The sequence below is a fragment of the Ciconia boyciana genome, chromosome 4, assembly GCF_034638445.1.
Source record: "Ciconia boyciana chromosome 4, ASM3463844v1, whole genome shotgun sequence".
Classification (NCBI taxonomy): Eukaryota; Metazoa; Chordata; class Aves; order Ciconiiformes; family Ciconiidae; genus Ciconia; species Ciconia boyciana.
In genome coordinates this window covers 23,632,019-23,659,991 of record NC_132937.1, presented here as the reverse complement: position 1 = coordinate 23,659,991, position 27,973 = coordinate 23,632,019, and the positions used below count along the sequence as shown (strand labels likewise).

At 58.4% G+C, this 27,973-nt stretch overlaps 3 protein-coding genes across 16 annotated transcripts in view; all 3 read left to right on the top strand.

Annotated features, from left to right (window-relative positions):
* Positions 1 to 5,689, top strand: part of ATOSB (atos homolog B) — a 42,056-nt gene extending 36,367 nt beyond the window's left edge. For 11 of the 12 annotated variants that reach the window (XM_072859594.1, XM_072859588.1, XM_072859590.1 and 8 more), the window contains 6 exons: positions 1,402 to 1,460; positions 1,737 to 1,833; positions 2,321 to 2,515; positions 2,905 to 2,973; positions 3,444 to 3,649; positions 3,965 to 5,689. In XM_072859594.1, the coding sequence (XP_072715695.1) occupies positions 1,402 to 1,460; positions 1,737 to 1,833; positions 2,321 to 2,515; positions 2,905 to 2,973; positions 3,444 to 3,649; positions 3,965 to 4,118 (780 nt within the window). In that variant the 3' untranslated portion in view covers positions 4,119 to 5,689. The remainder of the gene's footprint in view (positions 1 to 1,401; positions 1,461 to 1,736; positions 1,834 to 2,320; positions 2,516 to 2,904; positions 2,974 to 3,443; positions 3,650 to 3,964) is intronic. The other variant, XM_072859599.1, reaches the window with a different exon arrangement.
* Positions 5,690 to 5,827: 138 nt separating this feature from the next.
* STOML2 (stomatin like 2) lies at positions 5,828 to 10,957 on the top strand. The gene is made up of 10 exons (XM_072859600.1): positions 5,828 to 5,987; positions 6,897 to 7,049; positions 7,375 to 7,474; positions 8,150 to 8,208; positions 8,572 to 8,673; positions 8,961 to 9,095; positions 9,642 to 9,786; positions 10,118 to 10,197; positions 10,430 to 10,558; positions 10,672 to 10,957. The coding sequence occupies exons 1-10, from the start codon at positions 5,937 to 5,939 to the stop codon at positions 10,801 to 10,803; spliced, it is 1,086 nt and encodes a 361-aa protein (XP_072715701.1). The 5' UTR covers positions 5,828 to 5,936; the 3' UTR covers positions 10,804 to 10,957.
* A 72-nt stretch (positions 10,958 to 11,029) lies between these two features.
* On the top strand, positions 11,030 to 27,962 carry PIGO (phosphatidylinositol glycan anchor biosynthesis class O). Of its 3 annotated transcripts, XM_072859581.1 has the most exons (12): positions 11,030 to 11,168; positions 11,736 to 12,229; positions 13,603 to 13,746; positions 14,837 to 14,960; positions 15,972 to 16,131; positions 16,618 to 16,791; positions 19,398 to 20,970; positions 21,491 to 21,694; positions 22,004 to 22,206; positions 23,011 to 23,081; positions 23,680 to 23,796; positions 24,005 to 27,962. In XM_072859581.1, exons 2-12 carry the CDS (start codon positions 11,737 to 11,739, stop codon positions 24,084 to 24,086), a joined length of 3,345 nt encoding a protein of 1,114 aa, XP_072715682.1. In that variant the 5' UTR covers positions 11,030 to 11,168; position 11,736; the 3' UTR covers positions 24,087 to 27,962. The 3 variants fall into 3 exon arrangements, with proteins under 3 accessions (XP_072715682.1, XP_072715681.1, XP_072715680.1); XM_072859580.1 differs by lacking the exon at positions 24,005 to 27,962 and having other exon boundaries at positions 23,680 to 23,988; XM_072859579.1 differs by lacking the exons at positions 11,030 to 11,168; positions 24,005 to 27,962 and adding an exon at positions 11,393 to 11,422 and having other exon boundaries at positions 23,680 to 23,988.
* Positions 27,963 to 27,973: the final 11 nt, after the last annotated feature.

The window sequence follows — 27,973 nt, the reverse complement described above, 5'->3', positions numbered from 1 at the left end:
ATAGGCTGTCACCGACTCTTGGCACCTTTAGTCACTGGATCCTCTGCTTGCAACCAGCTTTTTAGCCTGGAGAGCCTTGCTCAGACAGGACATGACGTCCCTGTGACGGCGAGAGTTGGACATGTGGCGTGGGGCCACACTCAGTGTCTGACAGCTTCACATTAATCCAGACTTACTGGCAGGCTTGGAAAGAGTGGTTGTCTTCTGACGAGGAGGAAGGCAGGCGGGTGGGATGGCTTGAGTCTCTGGCTGTGATATCCATCAGGGAAAGGGTTTGGTGGCGGGGATTGGCCAGGGATTGGGAGCCCCAGTGCTGTGTGCAGAGATGCCACTGGCTTTTCTGCTATTCTGGGATGCCCGTGGCATGTCCCCAGGGTGCCACAAACTCAGAAATGGAGCAGACTCCGGAGGTTTGCAACTACCCTGGCAGCTCAGGAGCTGCCTGCGATTCCTCCCTGCTTACCAGCCCCTCCGGGCCAGCTCCCCACCTTCACCATGTACTGCCAGCTGAGGCTGCAGCAGGCTCACACCAGAGCTGGCACTCTCCTCTCTTTCCATGGGGCATCCCGTGGTGCAGGGACCGACGGCAGGGCTGCCCTGGCTTCTTGCTGCTTGGAGCCAGGACACACCGTCTGTGGGGCACAGCTCCATCCCTGCCCACGTGCCCTTTTTGGTGACTGTCCCCCAGCCTGGCTGCCCCCAGCACTGCCCTTGCAGAGTGAAGCCCTCCAGCAGCTTCCCTGGGTTTTCCCGCCCGGTCATGCCAGCCAGCTCCATCATCCCTTTGTGTTGTGCTGCCCTTTGTGTGGCTTCCAGAAGGGAAAACCCCTGAAAAGGGGACGTCTTTAAAAGGAGGCTGCAGTGTGGCCCTGGTTTTGACCCCCCACCCTACAGCTGTAGGAGCCTGGCCGTGGGCAGGGGCGGGCAGTATGCCCCTCTGCCCGGCAGCGCTTCTGAGGACTTTGCATGAATCACCAGGGGATGGGACTTTTCCTGGGCTGGCCGGGGAGCTTCATCGTACGCGTTACCCTTCCCTGGGAGGTGCAAGGGGGTGTTGGTGCATGGCTGTGTCTGGGGGTGTCTTGTCACTGGGGCTGGTCCTGAGACCTGCTTTGCAAGGTGGGAGTTGTGTGCTGCACCCGCAGCTTGGGTACCAACACCCTCATCCCCAGCAGAGCCACTTTGGGGTTTGGGTAGCCCTACATCTCCACCAGACACCACAGCCCCCATGCTGCCCTGCTGGCTGCCCCTGCAGAGGCCGCTGGTCGCTCCCCATGGATGGGAGCCTCTCCGATCTGCTGGGACCCTTGTGGGACAGAGCAAGGGGCGATGGCACCTCCTGGGAGTGCGCAGTCCCTGGATGCTGCCCTAACATGGTTCTCTATTTTGTGTCCTTTCCAGAGCTCTGCAGATTGCACTGCAGTCGGGAGGAGGCTGAAGAGTGGGCTGCGCCTCAAATCGTGAGTGTCCCGGCAGCCCCGCAGGATGGACGTGGGGGCTCGGGGTGCCCAGCCACCCCAGCACCCCACAGCCCTGTAGGAGGGTCAGGTTGGGTCCCTTCCCTGCCCCAGGTGTCTCCCCTCCACAAGACCCCAGCCTGTGGGGCGGAGGGAGGTTTCTTCTGCCCCTGGTGGGTAGGAAAGCGGGTTCAACCTCCACCAAAGAAAGGGGCAGGGAAACCTGGCCAGGGCTGCGTGGTCTCCAGTCCGACGCCAGTCTTCTCTTCTCTCTCAAAGGCGACATCTCCGGAGCAGCCTCCGGAGAGGTACCAGGTCCTCCGCAGCGCCCTGGGCCACCACCACCGTCAGCCATGCTCTGCTGGGCAACTTTGAGGTAACGGTGCCCAGCTGCCAGGGAGGGAGGTGGGTCCTGGGGGCTCCAGGCTGGGCTGGCGTTGGATGTGAGAGGCTGAACCTGACAGGATCCCCAGCGTGGGGCTGGGCTGATTGTCCCCAAGGGCCTGGTGTGCAGCGGCTGTGTCACACAGCCACCATCCACCAGCAGGATGTCTCGGCAAGCAGATCCTCAGGTGATGTGCCAGGACCCTGGACCCTGCTGAGATGGCTGCTGCAGGGCTGAGCCGAGGCACTCTCGCTGCTTGTCTGTGTTAGACGGATGGATTTAGCCCACCAATTCAGGATGGGTCTGTCTCGGAGCTAGCAGCCAGGGCCCCTCACGGGTGCTCCCCGGAAAGCCAGGAGACACGCGAGGGAAAGCAGAAACATGGTTGCAGTGGGGATGGAGCTGATCTCACCTGCAGCTTCGAGGCGAGGGGCAAGACTGGTGTTTGAAGGTCCCTAATGCTTCCCTCCTCTCTCAGGAGTCCATCCTGAAAGGGCGCTTTGCGCCGTCGGGGAGGATCGAGGGGTTCACGGCAGAGATCGGTGCCAGCGGCTCCTACTGCCCCCAGCACGCCACCCTGCCCGTTGACGTCACCTACTTCGACATCTCCGAACACAGCGCGCCCTCGCCTTTCCTGGTACGCGGACGAGGGAGGGCTGGGACCATGGGGGAGGTGAGTGGGGGCTGTACCCAGGCACCGCACATCCTGGGGGCTGCCCCTCTCCAGAGAGCACGGCTCGAGCAACCACCTACCTGAGGAGACCACTAGCTGTGCCAGGAGAGCAGTTTTAACCAAAAAAGCAAAGAGGGAAAGAAGAGGGAACCCTTGCAGTCGTGTAAACAGGCAGGCTGCTGCCCAGCCATCTCATGGCTGTTGCTTTGCTGTCACCTCTGTGTTGCTGCTTGTTCATCCCCGGGTTTGGAGAGGGACTGAGCTGGGCATCTTCTTGCCGCCTTGTGCCAGGCATTCCTGGCGAGGGGGGTTCTCGGCTCTGTGCCGGCTCCCAGCTGGGCTCTCCATGGGCTTTCTCCCTCTCTCACGTGCTCTTTCTTTTGCCCCAGGGAGTGATTGACTTGGAGGCCTTGGGAAAGAAGGGTTACAGTGTCCCCAAAGCTGGAACAATCCAAGTGGTGAGTTGTCCCCTGGCCTCTGGCAGCACCACGGGGAGGAGGCTTGGTGGGCTCTGGTTGCCCCCCGGTGCGGATACGCTCCATTACATTGTTTGGCGGGGCAGCAGCCAGAAAGCTGGTGCAGAGCGGGTACGTGGCCACCAAGACAGCACAGAGGAGGCGAGCACAGGGTCCCCGGGGTGCTGGCAGGGAGACAAGGTGATGGGAGATGCAGGGAAGGAAGAGGTTGGTGGGGAGGCACGGGGTCTCGGCAGGAGAGCACGTACATGCAGCGGGGATGGGATAGGAGCACGGGAGCGGAGGTGGGTGGAAAGGACTGACCTGTGGGCCTCAGGCTAAGCCCTTTGGGGCTGGTGTGGGGCTTTCTGGACCCTTGGGCCTGCTGGTGCTGGCCCCAGATGCCCCAGCCCTGTCCTGCAGATGCATTCCTGTGCCCTTCCCAGTCTCACCCCATACCCCTCTGCCCCCAGACCTTATTTAACCCCAACAAGACTGTGGTGAAGATGTTCTTGGTGACATACGACTTCCAGGACATGCCGGCCAACCACATGACCTTCCTACGCCATCGCATCTTCCTGGTGCCCGTGGGGGAGGAGGAAGGGGCCACTGTGGCCCCCAGAGACCCACCGGGCTCCAGCCCACCTCGCAGGGTCCTCTGCTACCTGATGCACCTAAGGTAGGGCACGCCGGGAGGGATGGACGCCTGCACCAGGGTCACCCCTGCGCTCCTCTCCCGTGTGTCTGTCTCCCCAAACCTGCAGGCCAGAGCAGGGGGATGGCAGCCTGACCCCCTCGCCCTGGGGAGGAGCAGGGACCGGCTGCTCTTTTGGGGAGCTTGGAGCTGCCATCCTGCCCAAAGCCAGTGGTCTCTGTCCCTCTGAAGGCAGCCGGAGCGTGGCCACCTTGGTGAGGGGGTTGTGTCCCCACCGAGGCTGTCCTGCCCTTGCCTGGGAGCCTGAGGCCCCTCCACCCTGCTCTTGTCTCCACTCAGGTTTCACAGCTCCAAGTCGGGGAAGATCTACCTTCACGATGACATCCGGCTGCTTTTCTCCCGCAAGTCGATCGAGGTTGATTCGGGGATCCCCTACGAACTGAAATCCTTCACAGAGATGCCGAGGAACCCCTGCTACTCACCCCGGGCCTGACCTTCTCCATCCCCCAGGGCCTCCAGCCCAGCACTTTGGGGAGAGATGAGTAAAGGGCCAGCAAGCAAGCACTGCCTTGAAGTATCGCCCTCCCCGCGCGCCCCCGTCCTCCTGAGCAGCACAGACACCGTGCCCGTGCCCTGCAGCAGGGCTGGGATCACCGAGGGGCTTCACCAGGAGGGGCAGGGGCTGGGGAGCAGCCCCGGCACTCCAGGGACATGCCCAAGCCTTCTGCCAGCGCTGCTCCCAGCTTGGAGACTTGGCTGTAGCTGGGCGGGGGGGGGAAGTGAAGAGTTGGGCCGGGGACTCCGGGTGAGGCTGCCCACGCTGATCCCGGGGCTGGGAGCAGAACGTGCAGAAGAGTTTGTATTTATTAGTATTTATTGTTGCTGGGAGCGCAGAGGAGGCTTGTGCAGAGGATCAGAGGTGCTGTGCTGTTCTTCCTCCCACCCTGTCGGTGCTGGATGAGGCCCCCGGCAGCGCGGGGCTGCCCAGGTGAGGGCAGGGCTGTGGGGACTGCGAGGGTGACTGGGGACGGGGACACCTTGGCCTGTGGAAGAGAGGGTGACGCACCTCTGGGCCAGGGTGCAGCTCCCAGGCTGGGGCTGTGTTAAAAGCCCCGGGAGAGGCCGAGACTTGCTAGGCACCAGCTCTGTGGGGCCAGCCCCACTTCAGGCAGCCTGGGGAGGCCTGGACCTGTCCTCCGACCCCTTTAGGGCAAGCCGGACCCCAAGAAGTCTGTGGCTGGCAGGGAAGCAGTCATAGCCATGGATCCTGGGGCGAAGAGCCGTGGCTGTCACACGGATGGGGACCTGGGGCTCTCTGCAGGAGCATGGGGACAGCCCTCCCGGCAGGAGCCTCCGGCGCTCACGTCTGCTGTGGATTGCTGTGGATCAGAGGGGAGGTGGAGATCGCTAAAAAATCAGAGCCTCGCAGCATCTGCGGGGTGAATCTGAGTCCCTCCCGGGCGGCGGCTCCGGGCAGGGGCTGGAGGCTGGGCGGGAGCCCCGGCTTAGTCGCTGGGAAGAGGGGAAGCCGCAGAGGACATCAAGCGGGAGTCGGGCTGGACCTTTCGCGAGGGGCTCTGGGGCCATCTGGGGCCGTGCCCGCCCGTGCGGGTCGGAGAGGGGCGAGGGAGAAACGAGCGGGCAGGGAGCCCGCCCGCCTGCGTGCCCCGTGCCCGGGGGCCTCTGCCCAGGCCGCGGGGAGCCCCAGCCCCTCCGTAAGGCGGAGGAAGCGGGCGCAGTCCCCGCACCGTCAGGGCTGTGAGCTCGCTGGGGCGGGCGCTCCCCGGGGCGGCCGTGGCTGTGACCGGAGCCCGCCCCGTCCTCGCGTCGCTCGCCCCGGCCGGCAGAGCTGGGGCGCGGGGACAGGCCAGGACGGGCCTTCGCCGCACCGGGGGGAGCGGTCCTGCTCTCCCCTGCCCGCGGGCGGCCGAGCGGCTCCGGCCCTGCCGGGCTGGGGGACCGGGGGCCTGCTCCCCCCCACGCACCGGGGGCCTGCTCCCCGCGCGGCACCGCGTCCCGGGGTCCCACTTCCCCTCCCCCGCCCCCCCCAGGACACTGGGGTTGCCCCGGGTGCCGGTCGCAGCGGGGGCGGGGAGGCCGTACCGGCACCTCTCGTCTTTGTTCCTAATTTAATAAACGCCCGTTTGGACACCGAGCGCGGTCCCCGCGGCTCCCGGGGGCGGGCGGAACCAGGGGTAGCGGCCGCTGCGGCGGGACGGGCCTCCCCGGTCGACGCACCCGGAAGGGGCGGGGCCTCCCGCGGGTCCTTCCGGGGCGGCGAGGGAGCGGAGGAGGCGGCGGCGGCGGCGCGATGCTGGCGCGGGCGGGGCGCCGGGCCGGGCCCGGCCTCGGCCTGCTGCAGGTGGGGCCGCGGGGTAATGGGGGGGCTTCGGGGGGCCGGACTCGCGGTGCCCGGGGTAGGGGGTGCTGAGGGGGCCGGGCTTAGGGGAGCGGGGCGGAGGGTGCTGGTGTCGGGGCGCTGGGGAGGTGCTGGGGTCGCGGGGGCTCGGCTGGGGGCAGCTGGGCAGGGATAGGGGTATTGGGGTGCGGGGGTGCAGAGGAGGCCTGAGGGCAAATGGATATGGGGGGCTGGGGGTGCTAGTGGGGCGAAACCGGCTGTGGGGAGCGGTGAGGTGAACTGAGAGGAGTGGGGCTGGAGGGAGCTGGGGGTAAATGGGTGTAAGGAGAAATGGATTTGGGGGGTTGGGTTGAGGCGCAGGGCGGCGTGGGGGTTAGTGAGGAGGCTGGGGGGAGCTGGGCATGGGAGGTGGTGAGGAGAGCTGTGGCAGTGAGGGGCTGTGAAGGCGAGGGAGTGCCCGGGGGAACAGGTCCTTGGGGGGGCCCAGGAGGCTGCCACAGCTGGGGAGGGACAGGCTGTTCAAGGGGGGTGGCCTGGGACTGAGGTGAGGAAGAGCGGTGGGAGGAGGGAGTCTGACCAGGTTACCGGGGGCTGAGTGGGGCAGAAGAGACCCACACACACCTTCCTTTCCCTTACGGTGTCAGAGAGGCTTTATTCCTTCCCCCCAGTGAGGATGTGAGGGAAGGAGAGACATGCAGAAAGCTCCAGCATGGGGCTGAGCCCCCCTACACCTGCAGCCCTGCAGGGAGAGCCCATGTCCCCTCACAGCATGGGCTTGTTTGGGGTGTCAGAGCTGTTTCCTGCCCTGGTGTATCGGGGCTGTGAGCAGATTCCAGATGGGAGAGCAGGGATGGTGCTGGGCTCCGAGGTGCCAGCAGCCAGTCTCCATCCCGTTCCTTTCCCTTTCTCCAGCGCTCCCAGCAGCTGAAGCGTTCACCGTGGCTGGCCCCGGCACCGTACCGCTTGAACTCTGGCCTGCCTGTGAATATTGGGGTGCTCTTTGTGCCGCAGCAGGAGGCTTGGGTGGTGGAGAGGATGGGCAAGTTCCACCGAATCCTCGAGCCTGTAAGGAGCTGCTTTTCTCCCCTTCTGGATTCAGCAGGTTCCTAAAGCGGTAGCGAGGCGCGTCCTTTGCACGAGGATTTGGGAAGCGGTGTGCTTATTCTTCCAGACTGCAGCCCTTTTCACTGCCTGTAGACTAATTTCTCTTGGTGGGGTGTTAAAAGCACTGAGAAACCTAAATTACCCCACGTGTAAACCACGTTTGCTCTGCCTGCAGCATCTGCATACTTGGGCTTTGTTTGCACAGCTCTCCCTAGTCTGACTGAGCTCTCTGGGGGGAAAACCCCACGTTAGAGGGCTCAGCCATCTAATCCCGCCCTTTTCCCAGGGTTTGAACTTCCTCATCCCTCTCCTGGATCGGATTCGTTATGTGCAGAGTCTCAAAGAAATCGTCATTAACGTCCCAGAGCAGTCAGCTGTCACCCTAGGTAAGGAACAGCTTCTGTGTCCTGCCCGTCTCCTTCCCCTGTGTCTGGGGTGAGCAAGGGACAGTGCGGGGAGGAGGCGAAATGTCCCGAGCTCCTGCACTCAGCCCTGTCCCTGGGGTCCCAGGCTTGGCCATACTCCTGGCGCTGTGAGCGGGAGAAGCCCAGGAGGTCCCGTCTGCCCTCTCGGGGCAGCGGCTGCCCCTTCTTGCTGGGTTGCACGCACCTGGGCAGGAGTCCATTTTTCAGATGGTTTCCTGTGTTGAACCACAAAAAAATCTCCTCTGCGTTTCTGTAAAAAAGATTTCAGATCAGGTTAATGGACAGGTCTGTTACAACTCTAGTATTAAGATCTTTGGGTTTTGTTTTTTTTTCCCCTTAAATCTTTATTTATGAAGATAACTACAGTGTGAAATGTTTTGGTCTGGAAACCTGAGACTTCTTGTGTATTAAGACATCAAAATGTAGTGTTTTCTAGGGAATGTCAAGGTCCTTTTTACAAAGCCTTTTAGATAGGGAGATCCATTTCAGCCAATCCCTCTTCCCTGCTGCGCTGCTGACACCAGGAAGGAAAGGGATGACCCTGCCCAGCTCTCCTAGTTCTGTCGGGGGAGGAGGGGTTGCCATATTTTGTCTTTGCTGCTTCAGTAAACAGGATGTGTTGTTCTCTCCTGGCAGATAATGTCACCCTGCAGATTGACGGTGTGCTCTATCTGCGGGTTATGGACCCCTACAAGGTACCGTCCCTCCTGCGCCGACACTCGGCCTGAGTCAGACTTGTAACCTCTGTGGCTGCGCCCAGCACGGTCTGCGTGTGCCGCGCTGCTCAGCCGGCCGCCGTGGCAGCCCCTCGGGCACCGCTCGCCTGGCTCTGCTGGCTCCCTTCTCCCCGCGACGTGCGCTTCAGCCTCGGCCCAGCTTGCTGCGCCCTGCGAGGCGGGTGGGCTGAGTGTCCCGATCCCTCCCGAGGCTCTGGATTCCGCTTTTCTTTGTCAGGGGTGTCTGTGGCAGGTTTCTCATCTCTGTGTTTGCCCACCCTGCCTTGTTTGGCGTTTCTCTTGGCGCTGCCATCGACTCTGTTTTTTGCTTCTTCTCTCCAGGCCAGCTATGGGGTGGAAGATCCTGAGTATGCAGTGACCCAGCTGGCCCAGACCACCATGAGATCTGAACTTGGCAAACTCTCCCTCGACAGAGTCTTCCGGGTGAGCCGGGGAGGTGGATCACGGAGCTGCCAGCATCTCTCGAAACCTTGGAGCAGTCTGCGCGGCCAGGCTGATAGCTTAACAGCAACACGCCCTCTGCTTAGAGGGCTTCTGGCCTCTGTTTCACTTGACCTATTAGTGAATGTGTAGAGATGGGTCTTGTTTCGGTTTGGTTTTTTTTTTTGGGCTGGCCTTGGCCCGTGAGGAGGGGTGTCTGTTTCCTCCCCGACCCGTCTCGTACTAAGCGCCTCTTCTTTGCTCTCTGCTGTTTCTTTTGTGCCTCCCAGGAGCGGGAATCCCTCAACGCCAACATCGTGGATGCCATCAACCAGGCTTCAGACTGCTGGGGCATCCGGTGCCTGCGCTATGAGATCAAGGACATCCACGTGCCCCCGCGCGTGAAGGAATCCATGCAGATGCAGGTTTGGTTCTCTGGGCGGGCGGTCTGGAACAAGAGGGAGGTCTCCCTTTCCACACCACACTGTTGTTCTCCATCCAGATCTGGCAGCACTGGCCCCTCCTGTGGTGAGGGAAGCCCTTTGGCTGAAAATGTACAGCTATCGAATAAATAATTCCTGTCCTTATTTCGGTGTCGGTGGCCTCTGACTGGTACATGCAAGCCCTGCCAGCTCCCTTTAAAATCCTGACTGGGCTCTGTCGGAAGCAAATCCCGGAGCTAAAGGTCTCCTCTTGAGAAAAGCTGGGTGCCAGATCTCCGGACTGGAAGGGGAGGAGGGGGAAGCGACTGTCCGGTTAGGTGTGGGCCGGGCTGGGGCGGGCTGAGCAGTGTGAGGAGCAGAACCAGCCCTCACCGGGGATCGCTTGGTGTTTGGTAGCTGTGTTCTCATCCTCTGCTAAGCCATGCTTGCCCAAGCGGGACGTAGGAGCATGTCCTCGTTGCGCTTGTCCCACAGATGGGATTTCCCCAGCGCAGCCGTGGCAGGCTGGCATCTGACCTGTGTTTGCAGGTGGAGGCAGAGCGACGGAAGCGGGCCACGGTGCTGGAGTCGGAGGGGACTCGGGAATCAGCTATCAACGTGGCTGAGGGGCGGAAGCAGGCCCAGATCCTGGCGTCAGAAGCTGAGAAGGCCGAACAAATCAACAAAGCTGCTGGTAGTGCCTTGGTCTAGAACATGGAGGGCCTGGGGGAGCTGTAGCCCTCTGCACTGAGGGAGAGACTGCATCACTGTCTGTGGGCCAGGCTTCCTCAGCCACGCTGATCCTTCCCTGCTGGGGCCCTTCCCTGCTCCAGCTGGTGTTGCTGCCTCACAGCCTGGGGCAGCAGGAAGTGTGTGGCAGGAGCATCGCCATGCTGCTCTTGGGGAAGAGGAGGCTTTGCATGCGTGAAATTGTCTTGATTCGCTCCTTGAAATACTGTCTTGATTCACTCCTCGCGAGCCCTTTGTCGCGGTTCTGATGCACGTTCTGCTGTGGTTCGTTGCAGGAGAAGCCAACGCCATGCTGGTCAAGGCCAGGGCCAAGGCGGAGGCAATTCAGTTGCTGGCAGCTGCTCTGGCGCAGCAGGTGAGCGACGGCTCCTTGGGGCAGCCACCCCTTTGGCGCTGGGGGAGGTGAAACCACGGCTGGGGTGGCACCTGGCTTTCTCTTGGACGCTGCCCGGCGTCCTCAGCAGCAGCGAGTGAGGAGTTTTGCCGTCTTGGGGGCCGTGGCCAGCCGGGGCGGGCTGGGGGAAGGGGCACGGATGAGCTCTTGGTGGTACCTGACTCGCTGCTGAGCCTCGTCGCTCTCTCCCCAGCACGGCAGCGCCGCCGCCTCTCTCTCTGTGGCAGAGCAGTACGTGAGCGCCTTCTCCAAGCTTGCCAAAGACTCCAACACCCTCCTGTTGCCCGCCAACACCGGCGATGTCACCAACATGGTCGCACAGGTCAGTGTGGTCGGAGGGACCCCGGCTCTTGCCCAGGGGAGGTGAAGGTGGCAGCCCGGCCGGGCCTGGCCCTCTCCTCTCCTCCTCCCCCATGGCTCTCTCGTTCCCTCCAGGCCCTGGGCATCTACACCACGCTGACCAAGCCGCAAGCCGTGAAGCCCCAGGACGAGATGCCCCCAGCCTGCGAGGACCCCCAGCCTCCCCCCACGGAGGTGCTGAAGGCAGGAGAGGCCAGCTCCAGCTAGCAGGGCCGGAAGGATCCCGCACCCTCGCCCGGGGCCTGCCGGGCTGCTGGCAGTCCTGTCCTGCCTCCCACCCCGGTCAGGCGCTCTTCTTCCTTTGGTCCTTATTTTGTAATTGGATTTAAATCATGTAATAAATGGTACCAGTGCTGCTGGAGCATGTCCCGTGGCCCTCGGGAGCTTGACCCGTGACTCCACCAAGTGGGGACCATCCCTCCTAAGCAGACTCCTGCCAGGAGCTCCCACGGACACGCCGTGATCCCCAAGAGGAGCCGGGGGACCCCCGTTCTGGGGGGGAGAACGGGACGCTGTCCAGGGACGTGAACTGCTGTCATCCTCCCCTTGCCCTCCCGGTAGCTACCCCTACGGTGCGTGACGGCGGCTCCTCTATAGCGTGCTCCTCATACCGCGCCCCGCAAGGAGGGGGGAACGCCTCTGGAGATGGATTAATTAGTTAATTAAAGCAACGTCTCGGTCGAGCCGGAGGTGCCCGGGGGTCTCCCCGCGCCGAGGGAGCCCGGCACCTCCCAGCCGCCAGGGGGCGCTGTCGCCCCCACCGTTCGCGGGCGGCCGACGCGGCGCTTCCGGGGGGCGGGGTCGGGGTCGGCTCCGGCGGCCGCAGGTCGGGCGGGCCGGGGGGCTGAGGGGAGCTGAGGTGCTGGGGGGCGGGCGGGGGGTCCGGGGGGCGGCTGGGCGGTGAGGTGGCGGCCCGGGGGTCGGGGTGCTGCGCGGTGGCTGGGGTCGGAGGGGGAGCGGGGCGGTGCTGGGCGCAGGGCGGCTGCCAGGGCGCGGGCTGGGGCCGGGTAGGAGTCTCGTCAGGGCAGCGGCGGGGAGCACCGGGGGACCGGCGGGTGTGGGGGTGCGGCGGCGGCCGGGGGTGGTACCTGGCCCAGGTGGGGCCGCGGGGGGCTGAGCCTGCCTGTCCTTCCCCCTAGGATGCAGCGGTGGCCGGTGCTGCTCTTCCTGGCTTGGGTCTGCTTCCTCTTCTTCGCTGGCATCGGGCTCTTCATGAGCGGCTTTCTGCTCACCCGGATTGAGCTCGCCAGCAGCAGTTCCTGCGCAGACCCACTCGTGCCGCCACCCTGGGAGCGGCAGAGCCTCCCGCCGGGCTCCTGTTGGGCGCCCCAGCGCTTTTCCAAGGCCGTGCTTGTCATCATCGATGCTCTCCATTTCGAGTTTGCCCGCTTCAACCCAGCCAAGGCCAGCCCGCTGCCCTACGAGAACAAGCTGAGTTTCCTGCACCACCTCACAACCTCCCAGCCCCGCCATGCCCGCCTCTACCGCTTCCGAGCCGATCCCCCCACTGCCACCATGCAGCGCATCAAGGGCCTCACGACCGGCTCGCTGCCCACTTTCATCGACGTGGGCAGCAACTTCGCTACCTACGCGATCCAGGAGGACAATCTGCTGGCGCAGCTGGTGCAGAATGGTAGGTGGGCAGGGGATGTGTCCCACTGGGACAGGGACTGTGCAAACTGCTGGTCAGCGCTCACGCAGGACCTTTATTTTCCTCTTGCTGGGAAGGGAACTGCTTACAACACCTCCACCCTGTCAGCTAATTCTTTTGCCCTACTCAGATGACGGTTGTCTCAGGCAGAGCTGTCATGCAGGCAGGGTTTCTCTATCTTGTACTGGGAGTGAGAAGTAGCTGGGACCCTGGCTTCATCTTCATCCCCTTCAAAGATGACAAGAAAGCGGGTGAAAGTGGCTGTACTGACGGTGACTGTCACAAGGTCACCACCAGGACTGGCTGTACGAAGGCAAGAGCAGTCAGTCATGTCGTGTTTGCGTTCAGGTGAGACGCACGGCGAGGGAGGAGGTGGTGCCAGGTGTGCTGTGGGGGTGTCACTTGGGCAGCAAGCCTGCTGGGCCAGGTGCCTGCGGCCGTTAGGCAGTGACCGCATCACATGCTGCTGGGGTGTGCTTAGTGCAGCTGTAAAGGGCTTGTTAGGGTGGGACGATGGAGTAGAGAAAAGGGGACAGGACACAGTCCTGTGTTACCCAGAGAGATTTCCTTCCAGGGCTCAGAGTGGCACAAATACCGGTGCCTGGGATGAGGCAACATGAGTGGGTTGTCTGCTCCCCTGTACGTGAGCAAGGTGGGCAAACGCAGTAAATCATCTGAGGCGAAAAAATGCTGGTAGATCCTGTGCCAGGGCAGCAGCCTCGGAGGAAAAGTTTCTCGCTCCCAGGCTGGAGAGGCTCTGCGGAAACACGGAGGGCTGGCTGGTGGCAGACAGGGCAAGCAGAGTGAGGGCAGTGGGAAGTGTCAGTGGCCTTGCCTTCTCTTTTCCACGCATGAAAACCCACTCCTGTTGTGTTTAAAGCCGGAGCATAGGACTCACAGCTTCTACTCAGGCCCTGTCAAGCAGTTATCTACTGCCTTGTGTTTTACAGTAGGGGTGCAGGCCTTGGGTGAGGGTTTGTCTGCTCCGTGCTGCACCTTCCTAAGCGCTGCGGTAGTACGGGTGTGTGCCTGCCTGCTGCCTGGCCTGTTCAACCCATGGGTCTTTCTGCTGGGGTGACGTGTCACAGGTCAACGATAAGCAATGAGGTTGTGCAGGTGGATTTGGTGTGTGGGGCACTTGTAGGCTTAGAAACAGGGCTGGTCGCTCTCTGTATTCAAACTCATTTACATCCAGATGGTCATTTTAATTTTAGGTCGCTTTTGAGTGTGGGTTGGAGAGGAGCCAGCGCTCCAGACCCTGACCTTGATCTGCCCAGGCTCTTTGCACTAGTGCGGGTAACAGCATCACTCGGGTGGGCTCCCTGCTCTCATTAATTCCTTTCTTGCTGCCTCAGGAAGGAGAGTGGTCTTCATGGGTGATGACACTTGGGAAGGACTCTTCCCGAAGAAGTTTTTCCGCTCGTATTTCTTCCCTTCTTTTAACGTGAAGGATCTTCACACTGTAGACGATGGGATCCTGCAGCATCTCTATCCAACTGGTAAGCAGCTCTTCCCCCAGGGCCTGGTTAACCCTTTACGTTATGCAGGGGGTCCTACTGCAAGTTTGAGGTCATGTTAGGAAGTGGCACCGGGCAGTCACATGCTGCTGCCCGGGGATTACAGTGCTCTAGCTGGATTTCCACAGATAAGCCAGCTTTTGGGGCCTGTAAACTGTTGCTCTAAAAAGAAGAGTGTAGCTTGATGAGACGAGGTAAGACTTCTACATCTGTCCTAGAAATACACTGCCAGGATGGAGCAGGAGGAGGAGCTTACATTTGGCATGTGGCTGCCCGGGCAGGTGCACAGTGCTCTAGGAAATACCCAGCAGTGCAGCCAGGAGGCTGGGGCACAGCACTGCTCTCAGCAGAGTATCAGTGGCTGCTGGTCTTGGGAAGAAGGTGAAATATGAGATGGATTTGTGAATTTTAGGTGATTTCAGACTCCTCCCTGAGGTCCTAAGACCCAGGGGAATGCTCTGTGCTTTATCTGCGTGTGAATCTAAGTGAACCAAGGGTGCAGTGGCCTTTCACAGGGAAGTCCTTGTGTCTTGTGGGAGAGCTGCAGTTCATCATTTAACTCCAAATATGTTGGTTTTCATGTGCCGAGACCCTGAAGCAGCGGGGAGAGGCCAGGGTAACTTCCTAGCTAGGGACAGCGTTGGTGTGCCGTGCCCACGTCCTGGGTGGGATGCAGAGGGGCACGTTGATGAGTCTGACCTGAAACACCTCCGGGGAAGGACTGGAGTTCTGAGTTCTTTTCCTGAGCATCCCCGTGCTTTAGCTCCATTTATGGCAACTTGAGTTAAGGGTATTTCAAGATGACTTGGGTGACATTGGGCCATTCCTCTCCTGAGGGGTGGTGAACAAAAACCATAGATGCTTGAGCTCCCTGCAGCATTGCACCCAGGCACCTGCAGACCAAGAGTGTGCCTCTGTTAAAATCTGCTTGAGAACTGGGAGTAATGATGGCAGGAGGGGAAGAAACGGCAGTTTCCAGAGGCAACCAGAAAGCTCTGGCAGGAGGATCCACGCATAGAGCCCGTGCCTGAATCCTGGGCTAGTGTGTGATAAGGCTGCTCTTGTTCTGCAGTGGACAGTGGTGAATGGGACGTGCTGATTGCTCACTTCCTCGGCGTGGACCACTGTGGGCACAAACACGGACCTGACCATCCTGAAATGGCTAAGAAGCTCACCCAGATGAATGAGATGCTCAGGTGATCCGTGCGGCGGTGGGGGGTTGCCAGCTGGCCTTTTCCTTCAGCCAGGCTGGTGGGATCTTCACAAGGCATTTACAGATGCAGAGGGCAACAGGGAGTGCTTACTGTGCCTGTTATCACGGAGAACAGCTTTGGCCAGCAGCAGCTGAAACCCCAGCTATGGGGCAGTCTCAGTTGTGTAGACACATGTTCACGAGAGGTTTGCTTTCAGAGGTAAGGCTGTCTTCAGGTCTTGGCGCCTTGGTTCTCAGCCAGGTGATGATGCAGCTGGAGTACAGCTGAGCTTCAGTCTCCCTGTCTTTAAAATGCAGATTGTCACACTGAGGTTTGGCTAATGTTTGAGGAGCACTTGGAGAACCCTGGCTGGGGAATGCTGCATTTACAGCGCAGGCCCGTGAGTCGCACCTTTGTGTCAGAGGGCAGAATGAGATCCAGAAATCCTGATCACACAGCCGTGCCTCAGCCCAAAATGCTGCGGCTTTTGACTCTTAGGACTGCTTTAACTTTTGCTGCTGGAAGGAGTGGATAACTTACCCTGCTGCATCTGAGAGTGCAGTATATATCGTGTCATACCTACTGCATCTTTCAGGGACAAATCCCCTCTTTTTTCCTTAAAAGTAGAAGATTGCTCACACAAAATGATACAATATACAAGACCCAAACAGAAGCAGCCTAAAATTTGTTCCTGTGGGGAACCTTCCTTCTGAATTGCGTTTTGTCAGGATCCGTGAAGGCACTGAGGAACCAGCCACTGTTCACTGGGGAGCTAAGCAAGATCAGTCCACTCTGTCTCAGGGCTCTCAATTTTCAGTTTGGTTTTAAAGCATCCGTTGCCCTGGTCTCTGGCTCAGTTGTTAAAGCTCTGCATCAGCACTTAGTGTTGCTCAGATCCTTTTGTGGGCTTCACCTTTGTTGTGCTGGCAGGCTTGGTGGGGACATGTCCTCTCCCACCTGTGCTACCTGGGACCCTGCCCAGGTAGGGGTTGACCTTCCTTATCTCGGTGGCAGGTCCTTGGTGGATCACCTGGGGAATGACACCCTTCTTCTGGTGGCTGGGGACCACGGCATGACAGAGACTGGAGACCATGGCGGCGACAGCGAGAAGGAAGTGAATGCAGCGCTGTTTGTTTACAGCAAAACACCCCTCTTTGGCACTGGCCCTCCAGAGGTGAGAAGAAGCTGATCCTTAGCTGCTACTGCCTGAGGTGGCATCTGAGGCAAAAACTGCATCCTGGGGTTACAGAAAGTAATGGTTCGATTGGGATTGTTCAGATTGAGAGGGGTGGGGAGTCTGTCACCTTTCCCAAGAGAAGAGTGGAAAAGCTGACACAGGATGCAGGTAACAGAAGTGTTTGGGACCCGTGTTCAGGCCCCTCCAGCTGTGAGGGGTGTCTGAGTGGGGCCAGGTGAGCTGTTAGACAAGCAGGGCCAGAGCCAAGGACCTGCAGCGCCCAGCAGGCATCCTCCCCTCCACAGGGCACTCAGGGAGAGCTGAGCTGCACCTCTGCCTTCCCCTGTGTTTTCCCCCCTCCTGGCTTCCCCAGATTCCCCTCTGAACAGGGATGTCTTCCCCACCATCCTCTAGCCTGAGTGAAAAGCCACTTGGCGTTACTGTGTTCTTTCCAAATTTCTGATTCCTCCCCTGTCTCTCCAGGAGCCTGAAGCTGTTCCCCAGGTGAACCTGGTACCCACAGTGGCCCTGCTGCTGGGTGTGCCCATCCCCTACAGTAACATCGGGGAGGTGATGGCTGAGCTGTTCTCCGGGGAAGGCGACGCTGTGTCTGCAGCCTTGCAGCAGCTCTCGGTCTATCACATCAACGCCAAGCAGGTATGGCCTATGGTAGGCCTCCCCATTGAACTAGAGAGGAGAAGGAATGGGTTTTTAAGCACGTGCCTCTTGTGTTTGGTGGAGGCGGGACGGTGACATGGTGTTATCTTCGTGGGGAATTTATTTTGACGAGTTACGTCCTTGCAGTGTTTGCTCCAGTAAAAGGCGGCACCATTTTCCCAAAAGAGAAGTGAGATACCTGTTTAGTGCTTGGTGGTGAGTGTTGTGGTGTGGAAAATACTGGGCGGGAAGGTGGCATTCACTTCAGGATGAGGGTTGGTCCCAGATGGTCAGAGGTGGATTTGGCTATTGGGGAGGCTGGTGGGGAGGCTGGTTCCTCAAGGCTGAAGATGACTAGGGGCAAATTTTTTTAACAGAGATTCAAGAGTACAAATGGATGTTTTGATGCTGCTTCAGTTTTGAAGGAGAAACAGTGTTAGCTAAAAAGCTATTCTAGATCAGTGACAGAACGAAAACAGTAACGAAGGACTAAATAAAAGAAACAGCGTGTAACAGGTGACAGTAAAGTGGCATAGAGAAGGAACAGTTTACACCAAGCATAACGAAATACAGAACCCCAACAGCTGAGTGACAAAATTTGAATGAAAGTGACTACACTAGGCGTAAAAGAAGCCCAGGCAATGGAGCAGGCCATGTGCCAGGGCAAGCCAGAGCCTCTACGGAAGACATAAGAGCTGTCTGTTCAGGCTCTTGGCGTGCCGCAGAACCAGATTTGCTGCACGTTTTACAAGGCATGTTTCTTAGCTAAGTGCTGCCCTGCCTTTGAGGGACCCGTGGATTGCTAGGAGCACAAGAATAACTCCTCCAGCCCCCGGCCAGCTCCCTACTGTGCCCTGGGGTTCTCAAGGAAGAATTGTGGCCAGCAGGACTAGGGCAGTGATCGTCCCCCTGTACTCGGCACTGGTGAGGCCGCACCTCGAATACTGTGTTCACTTTTGGGCCCCTCACTACAAGAGAGACATTGAGGGGCTGGAGCGTGTCCAGAGAAGGGCAACGAAGCTGGTGAAGGGTCTGGAGCACAAGTCTGATGAGGAGCGGCTGAGGGAGCTGGGGTTGTTTAGCCTGGAGAAAAGGAGGCTGAGGGGAGACCTTATCGCTCTCTACAACTACCTGAAAGGAGGTTGTAGAGAGGTGGGGGTCGGTCTCTTCTCCCAAGTAACAAGCGATAGGATAAGAGGAAATGGCCACAAGTTGCACCAGGGGAGGTTTAGATTGGATATTAGGAAAAATGTCTTCACCGAAAGAGTTGTCAAGCATTGGAAGCGGCTGCCCAGGGAAGTGGTGGAGTCCCGATCCCTGGAGGTATTTAAAAGACGTGTGGATGTGGTGCTTAGGGACATGGTTTAGTGGTGGACTTGGCAGTGTTAGGTTAATGGTTGGACTTGATGATCTTAAAGGTCTTTTCCAACCTAAACAATTCTATGATTCTGTGATTCTAAGCCAAACCAGACCAGGCCCTGTTTTGGGCCCAATTGCCTGGTAGCAACCTGTGATGTGGCAGTTGGAGACCATTGGTGCAAGTCAGCGAGGAGCTGGAGAGGATACGACTGCTGATGGGAAGGCAAAAATGTTCAGCCTCTCTGCTGTGTGTTTATAGAGCAGCAGAGTGCTTTGTCATTTAAAGATGATGGTGTACATTACTGTCCATTAGTCACTGAGGATCTCGATCATCATAATCTATTAGGAATTAGCGTTATCCAGTGCTGCCTGCTTAAATGTTTGCACTCATTTGTCTGAGGAGGTTTCTGGCTCGATCACGTTGGTGTTGAAGAAGCTTTTGCATACCAGGGAGGTCGTGCAGGCCTGGGAGAGAGCTGGTGCGTGTGTTTGCTGTTCATGGGCCGGGGCGGGCTGATTCTGCCTGCACGCTGAGGCAACTGGAAGGCATGTGAAGGTATCGGTGTGTTTCAGGGCTTGAGCAGATCTGCGCTGCTGAGCAGCTGGATGTTTGTATGTTTGTATGGGCGCCCTGCTCTGGTAATGCCCTTGTAAGACTTTTTTTATGACTTTGGGATCATAGCTGCCTCTGCTTCTGTCCTCTTGAAGTAAGAAGCAGAATGAACTCTCCTTAGCCTGTGGTACAGTGGGTTAATGTGCCTATATTGAAGAAGAGGGAGCAGTTTGATTTGATCCACTATAAGCTCTTTAATTTGATGTCTGTCCTCGGGCAAACAATGTAAAAGTTGACAGCAGGTGCAGATCAATAGCTAGTAATGACTCGAAGTTCTGGGGGAAGTTTGCCTTATTGTTACCAAAGACTCTGCATAAAAGCCCTCAGTGATGCACAGTGTTAGCAGAGGTGCACCTGCAGGTGAAGAACTGAGAGGAGTCAGTGTGGCTGTTGGGATGGCTATGTCACTTGAGAGGGATGTCACTTTGGCAGAAGGATTGTGTTTCCTGCCAGTCATATCCTGAATTTGGGTGACCAGCCCTGCGTGATGTGGCTGGGGGCAGGTGTGTCCTGGCAGGGGTTGGCAGACTGGGGCTGTTTCCATTCTGAAGGGGCTGAGTGAGGAAGATGGCAGTGAATCCCGTTCCCAGTGGTCCCAGTGTTGCTGTCTGATGCTGTGTCCCCTCTCCTGTAGGTGGACCGCTTCCTGCACTCCTACTCGCTGGTGGCTCAGGACCTGCCAGCAGAGCAGCTCCAGCGCCTGCAGGAGCTCTTCTCCAGCGCTGTGGAGGAGCACACTCGGCTCTTGGCCCAGGTGCAGGGAGCGACATTGTTGCCTCCGGAGCTGGAGTCCAGGCTGGGAAGCCTCATCGGTCGCTTCCAGCTCTACCTGCGGGAGGCACGGGCTGTGTGTGCCCAGTCCTGGGCCCGCTTCCATCCCCTGCGTATGGTGGGAGGCTGCACCCTCATCGCTGCTTCCTGCTTGCTCTGCTACGTGGCCTCAGAGCTGGCCGCAGCATCGGACTCTTTCTATCGCAGCTGCCTCCTGTACCCACTGCTTTGGGGCTTGGCGGTGGCTGTTCTGCTTGGGCTGGCCCGTGCGTTCACCCAGGAGGGGCTGGATCTCCTCCTGGTGTTGTCATGGGCAGCCGCAGCTTCTCAGCTGGGTTTTTTCTGGCACTGGTGGGGCCGGCATCCCAAGCGAGCTCGTTTGGCGGGCAGTCAGCCACCCTTGGCCAGTGTTGGCCTGAGGCAGAGGCTGCGAGCGTGGCTGAGGCTGGCCTTCCCCATGGGCATTCTCCTCTTCCGCTGCGGAGCTATGTTCTCTGATAGTTTTGTGGTGGCTGAGGCCCGGGTGGCCCCGTTCCTGCTGGCCTCGCTGGTGATGTTGCTAGTGGGGAAGCTCCACTGGGACGGTCGTCTGACTGTGCCAGAAGGCCCCAAGCAGCAGCTCCTTGGCTTTTCTTCTTACCGGAGAGAGATCTGGTACCTGCTGTGCCTCGTGGCCATGCTCCTGGTCTGCGTGCGCCTCTCCGGTTTCTTCCACCAGTGCCGTGAAGAAATCCCTCAGTGCCGGCCCTCTCTTTTCCTTTCCCCCCTTGCCAGCCTGAGAAACACACAGGCCAAGAACCTCTTCTACCTCCTGTGCGTGGCCTTGCTGTCTGGGCTGGTCTATGCAGTGCGGAGCTGGCTGCGACACTACGGAAACCTGAACAGCTCGGACCCCCTCGTGCTCTTTGTGCGCTGGGGTTTCCCACTGGTGGTCCTCTGCATTGCCTGCTACTGGGCCGTTGCCTCCAGCGCTGACGACTCTCTCGGCAAGCTGCAGGAGCTTGTGCAGGTGGCAGTTGTTGCCTTTCCGTGGGCTGTCTACGGACTAGCGTCCATGGGGCTGCTGCTCCTGCTGTGCAATCCCATGACAGTGTTCGCAAAGGACACGCGGGAGTCATCAGGATCCATTGTCACTCCTTACCTGGGGGTTCCCAGCTCTGAAGTCGACTTCCTCCACGTCATCCCTCAGATCTACAAGAGGATGCAGGAGTCTCAGAAGAGCCGCCTGGAGCGGGGCAGCTGCAAGGCCACCGTCGCAGCGTACGGGCTGGGCAGTGTGTACTCAGCAGCCCTGGTCATAGCACTCACTCTGCTAGGCTTCCTCTTGATGCTTCTGCACAGTGAGCGGCTGAGTCTCGCCTTCCTGCTCCTCTTCCTGGAGGCCTTCATGCTGCTGCACATCTACACGCGTGCCAGAGGCCTTGCTGGAGATGCTGGTGAGTCAGGGCTCAGTAGACCATCCTCTGGATGTGTGACCTGGGTCTTATGTGCAGCAACCTTGTCTTATTTCTAGTGGGAGATGCAGAGCCCAGTCTCTGCTGTTGGGGAATGGTGGTGCAGTGATCCTCAGAGGATCCTCCTAGCTTTTTTAGGGCTGCTTAAATCCTCTAATAGAAGAGAGATGCGTGCAGCAGGGATGCAACATGGGAGGAGGAGGAGTCCCTTGTGCCAGGGAAGAGGGCTCTACACCCATCTCTTCTCCTCAGGGTGCGAGCAGCCACTGAACCCCACTGCTGCTGACAGAGTCCAGTAGCAGGGTGGGCAGCAGAGGGAATGCCTCGCCCCTTGCCGTGTCCTCTGGTGTGAGCCTGACTGGTTTCTGTCTGTCAGAAGAGAGAGCATGGAAAGGGAACCTGGAAGAAAACCAAATAGGCTTTTTTTGACCATGGATCTGTCTTGTTCCTCGATGCTGATATCTCTCTCTCTCTCTCTCTCTCCCCCCCCCAAATCTCTCAGAGCCTTTTTCGGTGCCCTGGTATGCAGTCATCTCCTGGCTCCTTGCTGCTTCCCAGTTCTTCTATTCCACAGGCCACCAGCCCATCTTCCCGGCCATCCACTGGAACGCAGCCTTTGTGGGCTTCCACCTTGACCACAGCACGAACCTCCTGCCTGCTGTCCTGGTGGGCGCCAACACCTTTGCCTCCCATATCCTCTTTGCAGGTAAATCAATTTCTTCCTGGGCTGTTGAGCGTGAGCAGACATGGCTCGCTGCTTTGCCTTGTCTGGAGGCCTGCAGGCTGAGCACGAGGCGATGAAGGCTCCGGCACCAGCTGAAGAGCAGCATCCTCGCTGTCCCCTTCTGGGGCCACAGAGCTGCCCGTGGCCTGCAGCCTCCATGCAGTTGTGCCTGACCAGCAAACTGGAGCGGGGGTATACGCATCCTGCACGTCCAGGGCATGATGGCAGGGCCTAGATTGCTCCCCACCTCCTGGGCTCCAGTAACTTCATGTGCCTTTGTCCTTGAGGTAGTCGGCTGCCCTCTGCTCCTGCTTTGGCCCTTTGTGTGTGAGATGCCCAGCTCGCAGAAGAGGAAGCCCAAGAAGGAGCCCCGGGAGGAGCTGCAGGAGGTGGAGGAGCACATGATGGAGATGAGGCTGCGGGAGTCCCCAGAGAAGTTCTCCACTGCTCTGCTGCAGCTGGGGCTGAAGTACCTCTTTGTCCTTGGGACGCAGGTATGGGCAGAGGCGGGATGGCTGTGGAGAAGGCTGTCCAAGAGGAAAATGGGTTGCTGTGAGAACCATGGGGCACTCTGATGAGAGAAAGGGGTCAGCCAGGGCACAGACAGGCCAAGGGGTGTTATGTCTGGTTGCAGGTGGAAGAGGAGCTGCACAGGTCCTCTTCTCAGCCGTGCCATTTGCTCTGTGCTTTGGGAAGGGCTCCAGCATGGAAGCAGCAGTACGGATTAGGCTGCTTTTCATACCCGTCTGCCTAGAGTGGCAACGTCTGTTCAGAAACTGCAGGGTTGTAATCCTGCTCCCCCTCTTCCTGACCATGCCTGTCTGTTTTGCACCAGCTCTGGTTTTCATCTGATCCTGTGCTGTGGTGATGTAGGGAGCTAAACATCAGAAATCTAATCCCATGGAAGAAGTTAATAGCTTTCCGGGGTTTAGCTCTTCAAATCATTCTCCTGTGTGGTCAGACCAGAGACCGTGCAAGGGAGGGGGCAGGCCCTGGAGCAGGAGAGTGGGAGTGCCCTTCTCAGGTGAAATATTAGATCAGGTTAGCCACAGTTTGAGCCATCCTCTGTGCTGTCCCAGCCTGGCCCCAGGAGGGCCTGCATGTACCCCAAGCTGTTTGCGTTTCCTGACTTGAGGACACAATGGAAGGGAATCCTTTTTGGGATGCTTATTTCTGGTGTGCACTCTACCGGCCTCTCAGGTGTGTGCAGTTCAGTACTACCTTCAGATGGTGAACCTAGTGCCCAGGAGGTCTCTCCAGAGTCACTTGTAACTTGTTTTTCCTGATCTCCCCCACAGCTTCTGGCCTGTGTTTGTGCAGCTATGATCCTCAGGAGGCACCTCATGGTCTGGAAGGTCTTTGCCCCAAAGTAAGTCCCAGGAGTTGCTCTGATGCTGAGTTAGGGCTCATATGCCTGACATCTTGTCTAGACTTCATAGACAGTAATGATGGAAAAGACGGCGTGATCAATCTTGTATGACTTCTTACCTGGTAGAGGCTGTAGGAATGTCCTTAACTAATTTCTGCTTCAAGTTCAGAACTGGACTTGAGCTAGAGCATACAAATTTCTCCTTATCTTGATTTCTGAGGACACACAGAGCCCACCTGGAAGCTAAGAATATTCAGGGCAGAGAGCCAAAGGTAGGGATACCAGACCAGAAATGGTAAACCCAGAAATGGCAAACTAGCAAACCTTTGGGGTAGTAGGAGTGTGGGGTGGCCTTGGCCTCTGTGGGATTCAAAATCCCAGCTGGGGGGTGTCCTGAACGGCTATAAACCAGAGGGCGTGCTTGGCTTCCAGGTTGCAGGCAGCAACTGCATGGGAGCAAATGGAATTCAGGTTTTAGGATCTGGGGTGCTACCAGCCTCTCGCTTCTGGAAAATCAGTCTGCTGGGAGTGAGGGCAGCAGCCTGTCTTTGCAGGCATGCTGGCTGTGATATCCTTACTGCGTCTGTTGTGCCTGCAGGTTCCTCTTCGAGTCACTGGGCTTCGTGGTGAGCAGCATCTGCCTCCTGCTGGGGATCTCCCTGGTGATGCGAGTGGACTGTGCTGTCAGCACCTGGTTCAGCCAGCTTCAGCTCAGGTAGCGTTGGAGACGTGGGGAACCTGACCTGCTCGTCGGCCGAGTCTGTGGTTGTCTCCCTGGCGCGCTGGTGCTGGGAGGGTTACACAAGCCACCAGCAATGAGTGCCTGCCGACAGCAGTCAGGGATTATCCCCAGCTCCCTGCCTCAGCGCTGCACAAAAGGACCGGAGCCAACTGTTCCCCCTCATTGCGATGGTGTTTCTCAGCAGTGGAGGTCAGAGCTTTCGCTGGGCGTCTGTTGGCAGCGGGAGGAGTCTGCCACAGGAGCCCAAGAAGCAAGAGTGCTGAAGTGCTCCTCTGGAGAAACATCAACCGGGGGTCTTGCTGCTACTTTCCTGACAACTGTCCCCGCTGTGCAGCTGGTTGACTTCAGTGGCTGGCAAGGTGTCACCTTGCCTCACAGGAAGGGGCCTGCTGAGGAGGGGAGGGCAGGGAGAGAGGAGAGGGACGGTCCTGCAGCCACCACTTCTCTTTGCATGCTCAGTTTTCACTCTGGAATCAAAGCGCACGTGGTTAGGCCTACAGGTGGCTCCTGGGGCCTCGGTGGCAGCTGCTCCTCTGTAAAGTCAGTTGGTTGCTCTGTAGTGTGGCCCCTCTTGCCCTACCCTCCCATTTTCCTGGTCTTCCTCAGCCCTGCCAAGGGCAGCGGAGAGCACTCTGGGCTGCCTCGTACAGCCTGAAGCAGGATTAGCTTGTTGTGGGCGGTGGGCACAGGAGAACTGTGTCCATGACCAAGAAACTCTCCACTGAGGATCTCAGCCTGTCTGTGTGCCCTCGGGCTGGGCTGTAGCAGCCAAGGCTCCTGATCTCTTCCTGAGTGTGTGCTGCCAGATGCCGGCTGTTGATTGTGAATGGTTGAGATGCAGCAGGATGTAGTGACAGAGCATTGGCTCATCCCTATATTGGATCTGGTCAGGAGGAAGGGGGAGTCTGGAGCAGCCATCCCAACTGCAGGAGTGGCCTTGGTGTGAGCTCTGGTGCCTGGGAAGAGCTGCTTGAAAGCCCTGAGCAGGCGACAACTCTTCTGGGAGGTGGCTTAACTCACTGGTGTCTGTGTATGTGCTGGGGCTTATGTCACCTTGAAGGGTCCCCAGGCACTGTGGCTGATGGCATCTGTGATCCCATATTTGGTGCTTTTCTCCCTCTTGACCTCGGTGTTCTGCGTGGGACTTCATGCCACAAGTGAGCTACCCCAAACCCGTCCTTGACTGCTCGCAGTCAGGAGACATCATATTTCTTTCTTTATGGGCAGAGGTGACCATGGTGCCTGGCCACATCCCAGCTACATTCCCCTGCAGTTTCGATGGGGGCTGGGATTCTGTACTGCTCTGAACCACTGTGTGGCATTACTTGGTGCTATGAAACCTTTTGACTCTTTCCCCTCTGTAAAGAGATGAGGACTGCTTGCCTGGGATTTCTGGGCTGATTTTTGCTCTGATCCCCTTTGTTTTTTAACTCACGCACCATGACTGCCCCTGTTGGAGTTCCTTACTGCAGACGCCTAGTGTAATTCCAAGCTCTTTCTCTCCTCTGCCCTGGAGAGTCCTGGGGAAAGTGTCTCATCACCTCTCTCATCATTTCAGTTCTTGCCGTTATGCCCAAGTGCCCAGTCACTGTGGAAAACGGCTCTTGAGAGCAGGTTTAGTTTTTTATTTTACCCCTGCAAAATGCTTGCTCAGGTGTTAGGGTGGAATTCCAGGGAGGCTTAAACTGCTCTAATTTTGCGTTTGCATTGCCTGTCCTCCTCCTGACCTGCTGGCTCTGCTCTCCCACCTCAGCCTCGCATCTCCCCTTCCCTGTGGGCTTGTCCTGCTTAATTTCACCCGACACAACCAGGGACTGATTTGTAGTTGGCGTGACTCCCTCACCAGCTGGATACACGCACACCAGTGCTAGTGCAAGGCAAGGGGTAGCAGCATGCAGCGGGGGAAGCTGGAGGGGGCAGGAATGCATCAGCCCACAATTAGATGGGCTTAAGCAGTCCCACCCTTAAAAATAGGTTGTTTGCTGTATACTGTAACCCCTTGGTGGCCATACGGTTCTTGGTGCTGAGGGGGCCATGCTGATGGGTGAGGGGTGCATCGGTGAGGAGAGGAAGAAAGGGATGGAGGTAGCAGCTACCCAGTGGATTTTCTTCTAATGTGAGGTTAGTGTAGGTAACACACGTTGCCTAAGCCCCAAGGCTGGAGCCCAAATAGGTCTTGTAGCCTGGTCAGGAGCTTGCTGCCTGAATGTATTAGTGCTGGCAGAAATCCTTATGGTCACTAATGCCGTAGAACTGGCCCCTGACATCCCTGCAGCTGCCACCCAGGCCCCTGGACTTCCTTTTCTCCCATCTCTGGGACTAGTTCCTCTTAAACAGTCACCGTAATGCTGCTGAGCCTTCCTGTGCCCGTTGTTCATGGTTGGAGCACTTAGACGGCGCTTGGGCATCCTCTCCCCACCCCTCCGTATCGCCCCTCTGCCTTCCTGCTGGGGCTGTAGGCTCACGGGCCAGGGCAGAACAGGGGGGACAGCAGAGCTGCAGCACCGTGAAAACACGCACACTTATCTCACTGGAGACTAAACAAAACTTGGAGTAACAAAGCTGCAAGTACATCCTTGTTATTGCAGAGATGCCAAGGAGTGCTAGTTGCTTGGCCAAGGCAGACTGGCTACTACACCAAAGAATTCAGATTCAAGAAGACGAGTTTTCCGAGGGCTGGAGATGCTCTTGCTTTCTTTCATCGACTTTTTTAGTCTTTGTCAGCCTTCCCCAGCTGCCCTCAAGCTGATTGTTTGGCTGCCGTTCTTCTGAGTGTGCCAGGGATGGGAGCTAATCTTGGTTCAAGGCTTGGCGACCTTGGAAGCAGGACATGCCGCTGATGCTAGAGCAGACGTGGCTGTGTTTGCCAATTTAAAACCCCAAGGAAGGTGCCTGCTGGTCCAAACCAAGGCTCTTTGGGAAACCTGGCGTGCTGGGGAGCAGGCTCTGTCCTACATCCCCCTGCTGAGGTTGTCACTGGAGCCTGCTGGGTCTCTCCTGGAGCAGTAATTCCAAGCGGTTTGTTTCTGGTCCCTGCGTCCCTTGGCTGAGTGTGACAGGGGACGTGTCATCCTCGGCATGCTCAGCAGAGCTATTTCCATCCTGCACTCCACAAAGGTGCTGCGCTTTGGGCTTTTGCAAGCGTTGTGTGTGTGCTCCTTGGCAGAGCTCCTGCCCAGCACCCTGTCCCTCTGGGCAGGGGAGAGCTCCGCTGGGAAACTTCCCTGGCTCAGGCCGGCAGCAAGACAGTGTGCCGTGGTCCTGGCACGGGTGGAATTGTGTCTCATTTGTGCCTCCTGGAAAATGGCGACCGAAAGCTGCCACCACGGCGAAAGGTTGTGGCTGTTGGGAGCATCTCCCTGCCCTGATCCGTGGGGCTGGCTGCTGGGCTCCGTGTATCTCAGTTCCCACGCCGGTTTCTCCATCCCGTCTCTGTCTGTTCTTCCCTCAGTGCTTCGGGCGCTTATTTACGCCAGGGCACGGTCACGTTCTCGGCGTGCGTGTCTCCCCTTCCCCTCGAGAAGCAACGGTGCCGGCGTGCGGGGAGCAGGGCTGGGGAGCGCTGCCCTCTCCCCCGAGCTCCCAATCGACTCGCCGTGTGGCTTGGAGCAAGTTGTTTTATGTTTTGTTATTAACCTCTCTGTGCCTCAATACGCCGTTTGGGAAAAAAAAAAAAGGGGATGGACCCAGTTCTGGAAAGCAATTTGGGAGCTCTGCGTGCAGCGTGGTGCTATGCTTTCCTGGGTATCTCTACATATCTGGCCGTTAACGCTTTTGTTCCCATTCAGCAGCTACACCGGGAAGGTGGAAGTGACGCTTGAGTCTCTGATAGGAAGTAGAGCCTTTTTTCCCTCAAAAAACCCCCAAAACCAGGCACGTTGGCAGCACTCATTCCCCCGACACCTTCGCCTCTGGACCACTGCTGTCCTCGGGGCCGCTGCCTCCGCTTGCAGCGCTGGGCTACCGCTGACCCACCTCGCCGGGGCTGCGCCGCACCGAGCGTGCGGGAGGCAGCCGGGGAGGGGCCGCCTCGTTATTAAATGACTCATTAATTAATCGGTGGTGGTGGAGATTTGCCATCTGAGGGTGGCGCGGGGCTCCGGGCGGCTGTGAAACATGTCTGCAAATAAAACCGTGAGACCCAAGGCGG